The sequence below is a fragment of the Tachysurus fulvidraco genome, chromosome 20 (genome assembly GCF_022655615.1).
Source record: "Tachysurus fulvidraco isolate hzauxx_2018 chromosome 20, HZAU_PFXX_2.0, whole genome shotgun sequence".
In the NCBI taxonomy this organism is placed as follows: Eukaryota; Metazoa; Chordata; class Actinopteri; order Siluriformes; family Bagridae; genus Tachysurus; species Tachysurus fulvidraco.
This window is the reverse complement of record NC_062537.1, coordinates 8682536-8696475: the sequence shown is the minus strand read 5'-3', so window position 1 is coordinate 8696475 and position 13940 is coordinate 8682536. Positions and strand designations below refer to the sequence as shown.

The 13940-nt window shown below is 37.6% G+C and overlaps 1 protein-coding gene across 1 annotated transcript in view; it reads left to right on the top strand.

The window, feature by feature from the left end:
* The window catches only part of frem2a (FRAS1 related extracellular matrix 2a), a 56849-nt gene that overhangs the window by 30860 nt on the left and 12049 nt on the right, over positions 1 to 13940 (top strand). Inside the window, exons 7-14 of the mRNA XM_047805229.1 lie at positions 5475 to 5624; positions 7453 to 7662; positions 7759 to 7956; positions 9878 to 10042; positions 10521 to 10703; positions 11129 to 11259; positions 11510 to 11665; positions 12956 to 13259. Of these exons, the coding sequence (XP_047661185.1) occupies positions 5475 to 5624; positions 7453 to 7662; positions 7759 to 7956; positions 9878 to 10042; positions 10521 to 10703; positions 11129 to 11259; positions 11510 to 11665; positions 12956 to 13259 (1497 nt within the window). The remainder of the gene's footprint in view (positions 1 to 5474; positions 5625 to 7452; positions 7663 to 7758; positions 7957 to 9877; positions 10043 to 10520; positions 10704 to 11128; positions 11260 to 11509; positions 11666 to 12955; positions 13260 to 13940) is intronic.

The following is a 13940-nucleotide window of genomic DNA, read 5'->3' as shown; positions in this document are numbered from 1 at the left end:
TTATCACTGAATCTAAATTGCAACCCCTAAAACATTAGTTGAGCAGAGATGCATTTTAAGAGCAATGTTTAATTTAGGATTGTTTCCTCTTAGGACATTTGCTAATTATTGATTAACTACTATAGATGGTTCCATCAGACATTTTGAATTGATTTTCAGAAGTATGTGAATACAAAGGCTGAGGTAGAGTACTGTAGGTAATGTACCTGCAAAATACTAGAGGATTTCTGAACACGTGGAGAACGTGCAGTGAATATAATGTGCCTTATCACTAACACAATAAAGTAAAAGTTACAAAACGGCATGGCGATGAAAATTATGATGACGCTAACACCAAACATAAAACCTAGGCTCATGAGATTATAACCTGTATAAGCTAGATAAAGTTAGCTTTTCCTGCATTCTGTCTGCTTGCTATATACACAGTGACACACCCCTGCCCTCCAGCAGAAGAATGTTGAAGTGCCACCTCTCCTGAGGTGATCTAGCGTGTGCCTGGTGGTGTAAAAAGAAGGGTTTGATTTGTAAGTGATGGGGGTTGGTGTGTCCTGGTAAACAGACTCTCAGGACCTCTCAGGTCTTGTGTGCATTTTTGTGTCTCGTTTGTGTGTAACGAGAGCACTTCTACATCTACTGCTAATGTGTTTACATGTATTCGTGTAATGTGGGATTAAATAACCCGCATTAAAGAAGGCAATGAATGGGATTTTTTTCTTTAATTTAATTCAAAATTGGAAACAAAAACAGTAAATGCTTATGCAAATGTGTGATATTAATCATGTAAGCTGCATTTTACAAAAGGTATGATTATCCTCATCCCTATATCTGAAGGATGTGATCTAAAGTGGATCGTAAAGTTTTGCAAAATCTTAAGGAGTCCATGCAAGCTCGAGTGCACGCTGTCAAAAAAGTGAATTTGTCAATACCCTGTTACAGCAGTGACACTAAAGACTAAATGTTATGTTTTAAAGATTTATAGAAAATATCATAATAGTTTCCTTAGATAATGACAATTTTTTTGTCATTACCCCCCCCCTCCCTGTTTCTGTTTTATATTTCTGTTTTATATTTCTGTAATATATATATATAGTAAAGATGTGTACAAGGCTTCTATTGATTGTTGACTTTGACACAGGTTGTCTCCTACTGTGCAACCTGGAGAGCATCCTTTGTCTGGTCAACTTTTTATTAACAGCCAAATGATTCTTGTTTTCCACGATCTTCCAGGTCTTTTGGTGTTTGTGATCTTTCTAGCACACTCTTTCTTTTAAAGACTATAAATTACTTGATCTGGCCACGTGTAACAGTTTTGTTATATCTCTGAGTTTATATCTCACTTGTTTCAGTGGCAATGACAGTTCTAGACCTTTTACCTGCATAAATGTACAGGAAATAATGAGGAAATAATACACACCGGCCTACAAGATATATTTACAACATTTGACAGACATACTTATCCACAGCAACTTAAATTTTTGCACATCTGACCAGTTGATGCTTTAGGGCCTCGCTCAATTTCCCATCAGCAAGGTTGCATCATAAAAAAAAAGCAAGGTTGCATCCATAATCATTTATAAATACTTTATCTGGTCAATCCAAATAATGTATTTATATTTGGTTGCATCCTAAGATGGATGGAAAGACAGAGGCATTGAACAGATCTTGCCCTTTATTGTAATATCTGAATATGTATCATAGATAAGCTATATACTGTAATGAATCAAATACATGAGTTGTGTTGTAATTATCTAATTCTGCATATATTTTTTTTATGAGTAAACCTGATTGACAAATTGAAACATGCTGTGTGTGCATGTGACAGGATTTTTTCATGTCTGCATAGCCAATTGGCACCTTCTTAACCTCATAGTGAACTTGACTCAAAGATTTGACGATTCTCCATGCTTGTTATCGGTACAAAGCTGAATATGACTCGCCTTATGTGTGAAGTGTGGAGGCACACGTTCATGTGCCATGTGGATGATGCACACAGAATTGAGACGGAATTTTGTTTACAAAATTCACACGAAGAAAGAGATGTGCTACAGTATCATATATTTATAGTAGTGGCTTTAATCATATTTAAATATTTTCAGGATTAAGGAAAATGTAAGTAGTGTATTGACATATTCAAAAATATATTGCAAGATCTCTCTCTCTCTCTCTCTCTCTCTCTCTCTCTCTCTCTCTCTCTCTCTCTCTCTCATGCATCTTTTTCCTTCCCCCCTCTCTTTGTGAATGCTAATGGATTTTCTTTCCCCAAAACAAACACAGCCCAAACCTATGGCTTGAAGTTGTTTATCCATTAGCACTGAAGCACTCCTAAGATTAAAAGCTGAGAGAGTTGGTGTTGAGTTTCTGCAGAGCAGTGCACTGGTTCATTGTGCAGTGATACATTTACTGCTGTCAAGATGAGACTGTGTTTTTCTGCTCCTCTTTTCTCATCCGTCTATCAGTGTGTCCAACGAGACCACACACTAAGACAGTGCAGAAGCTGTGCCTGAGACATCATTAAATAAGGACAAGAAAGTTTATTTACTGAACTGAAGATGAAGTCATTATTAGTCACTCGGCAAAAGCACCAACAGAAACACAGCTGCAGGAAGAAATGCCTTTGGTGCTGATTCCTGAGCGGTGAAACAAAAACATCCACATTCTGCTTAAATGTGTATCTGTCCTCCATAATTGTGTGGAATGTCTTTAGAGAGCTTTTGTCACTTTTGCTTCTAATTGGTACCTCAAAGCAGACAGAGATGCTGTTATTGCAGTGGAGGCTGAATTATTGGTTTTGTCTGGAGTACTCAGACAGTCCCTCAGAATCAAAGCATTTCATCAAATATGAAGCATTTAAATCAACTTTCAAACAAATGTTATGTTCTACCTTTAAAATGCCAACTTTGATATGTAGCCCCAGACTGTAACGCTGTCATTTCTGAAGTAGCTTTGTTCATCATCACTGACTGCTTCTGAGTAACAGTACTTCACCCTTTGTTGTAAAAATAGCTCATTTAATTCTAAGGGTAAAGAAGCATTTTTTTTATTGCTTTGTTTCCTTCTTCTGTTTTAGTTTTTTGTCATTTTTTTAAAAGAAACATTGTTAAATTCAAACCAACCTCACTTTATTACCTGCTAAAGATTTTATTTTTTTGCTGTCAGAAATATACTTTCATCTCAGGGTTGAGATATTAAAACCATGACAAGCTTGTGTCTGTGAGGGTCTTAGTAAATCAGACTTAAATCATGTACTGCTTTTTCTAGGAGGCAATCACAGAGGATTCAGTCTTTTGTAAAGTTTCTTTTTCAATCTCCCTGAAAGGAGCTTTTTGCATTGTCTGCACTTACAGTATACTGTAGCTGTCTTACTGAGTTGCAGCTCAGCGGTAGCCAGGCATTGCACATTTCTAAACTTCTACATTAAAAGTTTTATTCGAATCTGTTCATGCTCAGAATATACAGTACACTCTCTCACCAGTCCTTTATTAGGAACACCTGTACACCTGCACGTGTATGCTGTCAGTCATGTGGTAGCAGTACAGTGCGGAAAATCAAGCAGATTGCCTCAAACATCCGTCGGGTTTCACATCATCCGGACATCATTGGGAAAACATGCAATCTCTGTGACTGTGGCATGATGCTTTCTGCCATTTGGACTGGTTTGAGTATTTCAAAAGTGGCTTATCCCCCAAGATTTTCATACACAATTGTCTCTAAAGTTTACACAGAATGGTGCAAAAAACACCATGTAAACACCAAAATGGTAGGTCAGAGTTTGGAGCTGCCAGGAAGGATATACTGTACTAACCTGTAAAATCACTCTTTCAGTGATGGTGAGCAGAAAAGTTCAAAGTGAGCTGTTTTTTATTCCTCAACTGTCTGGTTTGGGGGAGTCCCATGATGGCTAGCAATAAGAAGTCTGTGTGACCCTGAAAAAGATATTCCTCCCCAGACTATCACTGACCCACCGCAATACTAGTTATTCTGAATGAGGTCGGAAGCATCATATCATTTCCCACGGCATCTCCAGACACTTTCGTATCGGTCACACGCTCAGTGTGAACCTGCACTCATCCGTGTAAAGAACACCGTGCCAATGGCAGACCAGCCTGTCCTGGTGCTCTCTGGCATAGGACCCACTAGAGGATGTTGGGCCCTTATGCCACCCCCATGGAGTCTCTTCTCATTTCTTACAGTTTGGTAGGAAACATGCACAACAGTAGCCTGCTGGAGGTCATTTTGTAGGACTCCTCTTGTTATTCCTCACACAAACAAGCAGATACCAGTCCTGCTGCTGCTTCTATGGCCCTGTCTCCTAGCTCTCTTCATGTAACAGCCTATCTCCCGCTATCTCCTCTATGCTCTTGAAAATGTGCTGGGAGAGAAACCAAATCTCCTTCTAATGACATGTATGGATGTGACAACCTGGAGCAGGTAGACTAGCCATTTAATCTGAATGAGCAACCTGCAGGTACTGCCTCATGACACACAAAACTAGATACAAATCAGTCAGAAAGGATAAGAGGAGATTGATTGTCTGTGGCCACCACCTGCAAACCATTCCCGGTTATGGAATTTCCTTGCTGTTGTCTCTCCATTGCACTTTTGGTAACTTTCATTTGACCCAAAGCAGGTGAAACTTTTTCCCCTTTAATTATGCTTCCTAACTGAACAGATTGATATTCCTGAAGTTAATTAAATTGGTGTTATTCTGTGATGGTTAAGTGTTCCCTGTCTTTTTAGCATAGTTTAATTCTAACCCTACTCTGATTAACTACAAATTTACATGTTACCTTTGGTCAATGGAAGTCAGTAATCTATTTCTATGTCTAGCATTTGTGATGGCAAAGCTGTCTAGGTAAATCTTTGCAAAATCTCAGCCTCTTACTGTATAAACATGGGTGATAAATTAAAATGGGGGGGGGGGGGGACAACACCAGTGTACCTCAACATTGATTCCCTAAATCCCTCACTGTTAAACATTGTTCCAAATAACTTGTTCATTGTTCCTTGGTCGGTGCTTTTGATGATGGTGGTAGAGAAGTGTCGAACATGTTAGCCCAAAATCTCCCCAAGGTGTGAGCTCTGGTGCTACAGAAAGCAAAAACTCATCAAACCCATTTGTTTTGAAAGAAAAATACTTTTTGAAAGAAAAAAAATTGCTCAGTTCTATTTTATTTAATGAAAACCATGAAACGCCTAAGACGCAGAATTAGGGGAAATAATTATCTGTTGATTCTGAACGTTTAACCCCTTAAAAAAGGATTGAACACTCCATATTTTTTATACGAACATAAAAACAAAGATATCCAGAAAAAAAAAAACATTAAACATGACTTAGTATAAAGTCTGTATATACCATCTACTCTTATGAGCATGTATTTTTATCAACATTATCAACCATTACCTTTCTTTAATTAAAGTGAAATTTACTGCAAAAAAGGTCACTGATGCCACTAAAATGTATTGTTTTCTCGCAGCTCCTGTGTTCTACTTCAGTGATACAGAGTACCACGTGGACGAGAGCCAAGGTCACGTTGACGTGACAGTGTGGAGGACTGGAACGGACCTCTCCAAACCGGCCACCATCACTGTCCGTTCCCGTAAAACCGATCCAGTGTCAGCTGAAGGTATAGATCTACATCACATTTGCGAGGTGAAATAAAAATATCTCAAATGACTGTGTGAGACTACAGTATGTGGTTGTAAATTGTGTTGTGATTTCCCTCTCTTGTTTTTATTCAAATCAAAATTTTACTTCTACCACAACTATACTTACATATATAAATATACATGTAAAAAGAATTACTATAAAAATGGATTTAAACTGTACAGACAGTAAAGAGAATATATATATACATGTATATGTATATGTATGTGTGTATATATAATGTGTGTGTATGTATGTATGTATGTATGTATGTATGTATGTATGTATGTGTATATATATATATATATATATATATATATATATATATATATATATATATATATATATATATTATGTGTGTGTGTGTGTGTGTGTGTGTGTGTGTGTGTGTGTGTGTGTGTGAGAGTGAGTGTGTGAAATATAATATGAATGCAGCTTGGTGTATGCTCTGGACAATCCAGTTGCTTATATTTTGAGTCATTGCTGTCAGTGATGCTAAATGAGATGGCTACAAATGTTCTACTACCAGCTAGTAAGTCGCTGTTGCTATTATGAAACCATTAGGCTTCATTAATATGCCAGGATTTATTCATTATATAAAGCTATTAAGCATGCAAACAAGAACACGGCACACAGTCACTGAACGGCACATTGGCAGCACGATCCTATCCTATAAAGTCAAGTCTTTCATCAAGCTGTATCTCTTCTGAATAGCAAACACCGAGTCAAGCTGCTCTCGCCAATATCCGGCTCTTTCATTCAACCCAAGGAACAAAATCAAACAGTTTTGTCATCTGTCCATTTGGGTAATTTGTATTTTGAACAAAGAATAAGTCTGTTTACTTCTTCAAAGTTGTTTATCAAGATAGTCATCCACCGCACATTCATCGTTATATACTCAGACAATGCAGATAGTATGTTATGGCTGTCTCAGCCAAAGCAAGCTGGAATAAATGAGCCCCAATAGCCACAGATTTTAAGGGGGTGATGTTATACTTGATCCCACAAAAGAAAAAAAGAATAAATTTTGAGTTCTTATTAAAAGCATACCAGAAAATGTGGATAGGAAAAATATAACCACCTTTAAAAAAATGACCAGCTGTAGTGTTGCATTGTCAAGAAGGCATTACTGAATTGATTTTTATGTATATAGATAATGCTGCAGCATTACTGTAGATAATTAACAGCACGTGGCTGAAACTGATGTACAGTATGGGAGAAAAAATCTAAAAATAAAAATAAATAAAAAATAGTAAAAAATAAATAAATAATAATAATAAATAATAGAAAAAATAGTAACTAAAGAAGGTTAATTAAGAAGTCAAATATCTATCTAAAAATTCTTTATAAGGAAAAAGGTGGTAAAGCTTTAGCATACAGTTATGTGTAAAACATCAACAGCTTGGATGTCAAATTACATTTGGTTAGAAAAGGAATAAATAATAAAAAAACAAAAAAAAAGACTCCAATACAAGTAAAGGTTGCATCAGAGATACAATCTAAACACCAGGTCTTTAGACTTTTGTGGAAATAATGGAGACACAGGGCTGTTTAGAGCAGAGGAAGAGCCCTGTAGTTTTCTTTGTGGAAGAACAAATATTTTCTGTATGCTTTTTGCTCGGCTCAGGAGTGCTCAGAGCTTTTCACTGCACCTTTTGAAGACTGAACAGGATCCCTGCTGAAAGAAGATTATAGAGTATCAGTGAGCTAAGGAACCTGTTTGTCTGATGTTACTTTGATCAATAGTGTTTAGCTTTTAGTTAATAAATATAATGTTATGTGTCTCTTTCTTCACTTTTTTCTTCTAGCTGGAGTGGACTACGTGGGAATCAGTAAGAATTTAGACTTTGCCCCAGGAGTGAACATGCAAACCGTTCGAGTCACAATTCTGGATGATCTCGGCCAGCCGCTGCTTGAGGGCACCGAGAAATTCGAGCTTGTTCTGCGCTTGCCCTCGAATGGGATTCTGGGAGAGCCAGCAAAAGCCACCGTCTTAATCAACGATTCCATCTCTGACCGTTAGTGTACAATTACACACCCACTGTGGACACCGTTGTATATCTACATGTTTTGGTTTATAGATTGAATTCCTTATCAGTCAATAAATTTTACAGTACCAAAGATGCAGTTTAAACATCCTCTTCTGACTGGAGAAGAGAGCGATAGACGTCTCACTGCTATTGTCCAGCGCAGTGGAGATATCACACACCGATCCACTGTGCGTTGTTACACACGCCAGGGATCTGCTCAGGTGGCCAGTGACTTCGAAGAGAGACCCAACACTGATGCGTCAATCATCACCTTCTTACCAGGTAAATGCAGACAACACAGCATGTGTGAGGAGATGAGTTTGGCCACCTGTTTAGATGGTTTTATTTAAAAGACAAACACATGACCAACCTTAACAGGAAGTAATACAGTTTATAACTGGTTATTAGGAATACTGTGCTGTGTTACTTGTCTGAATAGTCAAATTTCACTATGAAAACCTTATTATTATTTTTTTCATTTAAACAGTATTTAAACTGTTTAATTTGAATGTGTAAGTATGTAAAGAAAATATAAATTATACTTTTTATTTAGAAATAATTTTCCTAAAGGTTTTTTAAATGTTTATAAATTTTTATAAATATCTTCAGCTTTTTGTTTTTTTTTTTTTTTTTTTCCCATGATCGTTGTAATTTTCTTTTTCTTTGTTTTTGCTTTTTGCACAGCTTAGGAGTGCTGAGAGCTTATTACAGCACCTTTTCTTCTGAAAGGGATTTAATGAATTTTTTGTAAAAATCTGACAGACAGACTTAGTCGTATGGTCTTCAATCAAATTTGCACCACAGTTTTATCAAACCTCTAGCTCAGCCTGACTTGACCTACTATCTCTCAGGGTACAGGGAAGACATGCATCAAGACTTTTTACTGTCCTGGCACCAGGTGGTGGCTGTCCAAGCAGCTGAGACACTGTCTGTCTTTAAACAAACACTCATCTACATCTTCACTTAACATTTAAATGAGCACAATTCAAGCATCATGGTTAATGCTGTAAATATAAACCTAGGTTTCAGATGTGTCTTCGAGCTGTGAAGCTGTCAGTCCGATACAATCTGTCTGTACAATCACAGCAAGGCAATGCCATAGATTAACAAACCCAAAAGTGGTGGTTCGATTTGAAACACCTATGGCAAAGTAGAAGTCAATCTGTTTGTGTATAGTCAGATAACTAGTGTGGATCACGGACAGGGTAGAGTCAAAGGCATTGGACCAGCCTGATTTGGAACATGATTGGCCAAATCGAAAATTGGAATGAATTGTTGAATTGTTATGGATGACAACAGCATGTAGCATTCAACATCCTATGCAATCAGCAATGCATAGTATATGCACCATGTCTTCCATGACCACTGCACATCACTGCAGACATTTTTTCACTGATCGGGTCACTGTGGCACAGCAGAACACGCACCATGAAATTGGGTGTATGGTCCCTGAAAGCAACCCCAGCATATTGTTTACAAAATGTCAGACACATTATACTGTACATAGCAGTTGTATGCAGTATGGACGTTTTTCACAAGAGTGTGGCAGACTAGGCATATTATCTTGTGCTGATATTCACTTTATTTTGGTTTGGTAAACAATATCTGTGAGTGCTGTCTTTTTAATCATCTGGTGAGGTGCATTATTAGGGCTTAATATGACCCCTCATGACAACTACCCAGCCTCCAGTGGTATTAAATGAATCCATCCCGGAACATCTAAACAAAAGAATTAGAATGTAAAGTTACGTATGTAATCATGGTCCTATGAATTGATCAGTTGGCTGTTTACTACACGTGGGACACTAGGGTTGATAGAAAGGATAAGCATGACATAGCAGTGGCGTTTTACAGACTGCACGTGTGAGGTCACAATTACATCCTGTATAACCTTCTGAATTTTGCTTTACAAAAGCAATGTGGAAGAACTAAACATTTCCCAAATGAAAACGACTGCATTTAAAACTGTAACTTTATAGACAGCTGCTGGGTCAGATATGCATTCGTTTTAATTAGACACGAAGCAGATGATAAGATGAAGTCGTTATTAGCAGCTGATTAAGAAATGTTGACTTTGTCTCATTTTATCTCTAATTGTATAAATAATCTCATTCATAGGTCTATTTCATGGTGTTCCAGTGCATTTCAATGTCTGATTTATACATGTGAAAGGGGTGGAACACTCTGATCTCATTCTCTCTAGGTGATACGGAGAAGCCTTGCGTTTTAACGTTAGTGGACGACTCAATATATGAAGAAGAGGAAGAGATGAGGCTTGTGCTCGGGAGTGCTACAAGTGACTCCCTGTATGGAGCATCAATAGGCACAAAAAATGAAACCATCATCAAGATTAAAGACCGTGCTGACAGTAAGAAAGAAAAAAACTGTTCGATTTTTATTTCTTTTGTGGATTTGCAAATTCTTCACATGAGCTGGAAGGAACATCATTTCAACATTTTTCCACATTTAAACCAAAACGACCATTACATTTTTAAATGTAAAGTAAAATGGATGTTGTTTGTAGGCCTTTTTAGATACAAAGAAAGACAGACTACTATTGTAGAGTACTAGAACAATATGTAACTATCTACATAGCTACAGCAGCAGTCAGCAGCAGTCAATATTTCCTTTAGTGTTCAATACGGTGTTGTAAATTCAGGATCGAAATGTTAGGTGTAACAGTGTGTAGCATCGCAGAGATAAAAATCGTTGTATCGTACAGTGTGTCCTTTTGAAATTCAAGTTCTGGTTCAGTAAAACATATAGATATCTTTTATTAGTTTATTGGATACAAACAAAAAAAATTCATAATTCAATAATTCACTGAAATGTCACCTCTTTCTTAGAGCCGATTATCAAGTTTGCTGAGACAAAGTTGAGTGTGAATGAGCCAAAAGAGTTTGGGAAGGTGAGCGTTGTGCGGATCTCTGTGCTCCGACTGGGTGATTCCTCCAAAGTGTCCGTGGTGAGAGTACACACTAAAGACGGTTCGGCTGTGTCAGGAGAAGACTATCACCCCATCTCTCAGGGTGAGGAAGCTCACAGTGCTCTGCAGAGACAAGCTACATTTCTCTCTTTCTTAGCCTTTATATCTGGATAATATCTGAGCCGGGATAAGTAGTTACATTAAAACAGCATGCTTAAAGATTTATGATTGTGTTAATAATGTTTGTAGGGTTGCTGGATGGCATTGATCAAATCAAAACTATATACATTTCTAACTAGCTACAAATAAGCTCAGCCTGAGGTTAAATAACATCTAAATAATTTTTTTAGCATTAGCACAGGGTTATTTGTTTTTTTATTATGTAGTCCAAAGAGAGCAAGGACTAAAGAAATCATCTCTGCCCCTTGGCATAAACATACAGAAGAGGTTTTGCAGAGATTCCCCACATTTCTTTATATTTTGACCCACACTGAAGAAGCTGACATCTGTGTGTGTTGTCATATGCAGATGTTGAATTTAATGAAGGTGAAACAGAACATTTTGTGGAGGTGGAGGTCCTGTTTGATGGAGCCAGAGAAATGAGAGAAGCCTTCACCATCCACCTCAAACCTGATGAAAACATGGTGGCTGAGATCCAGGTATAGTGATGTTTGTCTGCTTGTTACACCTTGGAGTATCTGTATTAGACATCTCTACGCATTAAACATTTCAACTGGCAGCACAAGCTTATGGTTACCATGCTGCCTGTCTAATATTTGAAAACACCTTGCTTTTTTGATTTAATTGGATAGTTTAATTACATACATCACAGCTGTCAGATGTCTTCATAGTAATGAATAATGGAGCATCATGCTACAATGCCTTATTAATTCTTTCTTTTACTGATAGATGGCCAAGGCCATAGTGTACATTGAAGAGACCAACAGCATGGCTGACGTCACATTCCCCTCACTGCCACATGTCATGTCTCTGCTGCACTATGATGTCAGAAGGACCGTACACAATGCCCACCCACCAGCCGGTTATCCTGTGGTCTGTGTGACGGTATGTCTTTCAGTCATACAAATAACAGTCTATAAAATGCTAAAGGATGCCCAATGTTGCTATATTTTTTAGCACTTATTTAAAACAATAATAATTGTGTACTGAATACTTCTAAAGCCAAGGCTCAGTATAGTCCATGCACATCCTGTTCTAGTATAATATGCACTATAGTTAGGGTGCAACATGTTTTTATTAAAAATTTCAAAGACTAACCATCAAGGTTATTATATATGCACTGTTCTTAAAAGCACCCTTGAAGTACAAAGGAACAGGCAAATCCTTGCTCTTCTTAACACCAGCAAGCAAACTGCAAAAATTCTTATATTAAAGTCATTCAATACCTAGTTACAAATTATATGCTTTCTAAAGCAAAAGAAAGAGAATGCAGAAGCCTCACAAATGTTTGTATAGATTGTGTTAAACAGTAATAAGGATATTCAGTATTATTATTATTAATTATGATTAAGGATGCTTTGTGTGGGCAGTTGCATGGTGGGTTAATTGGTTTCTGGTAAATTCACAAGGGACTGTGAGGAAAAGACAATCGACCAAATAAAGAATTAGTATTTGCAGTACCCCAAAAACCTCATTATCTGTTCATCAGTGCATGTGAGGTGAATTTATTTGTCCATGTTTGATTAAGACTGTATCTTCAGTCTTAATGCCTGTGAAGATTTTTTCCAAGTGATTTAATCAATTTGAATGAATGGTAAGTCAAGAGAAGGACTTTTATTGAGTGTTTCAACTATATTGTGACTCTATTGTAATCAACTAATTAACTAACTCCAACATAACTAATTAGCACAAATTATTCATTATTCATTGCAAATACAATGTAATCAAAGTCTTAATAATAGTGAGTGTGGAATGTGGGTTTTTGATTAGAACTGATGAAGCCCCTTTGGATGCGAGGCAAACCGTCTTCCAGATTCAGAATTTTATAGTCGTGCTAAGGAAGCATTATTTGCTGTTTGAATCTGGTGTTATTATTGTTTTGTTTGGGGGCAGGCCAGGGTTGGTTTTTTTTTTGGGTCCCTTTCCCCTCTCCCCTCTCGCCCGTATTTGCTCACCGTCGCTTTTCTGTGGTTATAAATTAATGCCGTGTGCTGATGATGGAGGGTTGCGCAGCAAAATCAAGGATCGGCATTCAATTCCATTCAAAACAATATTGCTCAATTTAAAAGCGTTGCTGGTCTTTTGCAGGGCACCTGCACATACACACATTCATACATTCCTTCTGAGTATAGTCAGCTGCAATTCAGCACTTCTAATCTTTTTCTTCTTCTCTAGGCATGCAACAATAAGCACCCAGAATATGAGAAAACGGGCTCGATTTGTGCAAGTGAACACATCAATGACACGCTAACACGCTATCGCTGGCTTGTCAGTGCCCCCACTGGGCCAGACGGTGTCACCAGCCCAATGAGGGAAGTGGATATTGACACCTTTTTCACCTCCACGAAGATGATCACGCTGGACTCCATCTACTTCCAAGCGGGCTCACGGGTCCAGTGCGCCGCTCGTGCCGTTAACGCCAACGGGGATGAAGGGCTGGAGCTCAGCAGCCCCATCGTTTCCATAAGCATGGAAGAGGGTTAGGCAACATGCAAACTTCCTGATCATTTCTATACAGTGTTACTGGAGCTAGAGGTGAAACAATATACTCTTCTGCAAGTAGTATTTCCTAGGTAGTATGTACAATGCTATATATATACAGTAATTATTGTTTCCCTTCAATGAGCAAAACAATTGCATCAAATATCCATGACTGCATAAGTTAAACAAGAGGTCAAATGCTGATCTGGGCAAGTCAGTTAATGCATTTAAAATACCCTAATTGTCCACTTTAATAGGAACACCTGTACACGTACTCATTTCTTCAGTTAACCAATCAGCCAATCAGGTGGCAGCAACACAATGTATACAACAATTCAGATACAGTTCAAGAGTTTTCATTAATGTTTACATCAAACATTTCAGTTATGGAAACTGCTGATCTCCTGGGATTTGCTGATCAAACATTACAGTCTTTAGAGTTTACCCAGAATGGTGCAAAAAATACAAATAAAATACAGTGAGTGATTGACAATTCTGTGGGTGTAAATGCTTTGTAAATGAGTAGAGAGGTTACAAGAAAATAGCACAGATTTACAACAGTGAGTATTAAAGCATCTCAGTATTAAAGTATATCTCAGGAAAAGACTCTGGTATCTTGAACTGGACATATGATATGTATTGCGCTACTGCCACAGTGACTGGCTGATTTAATACTGAA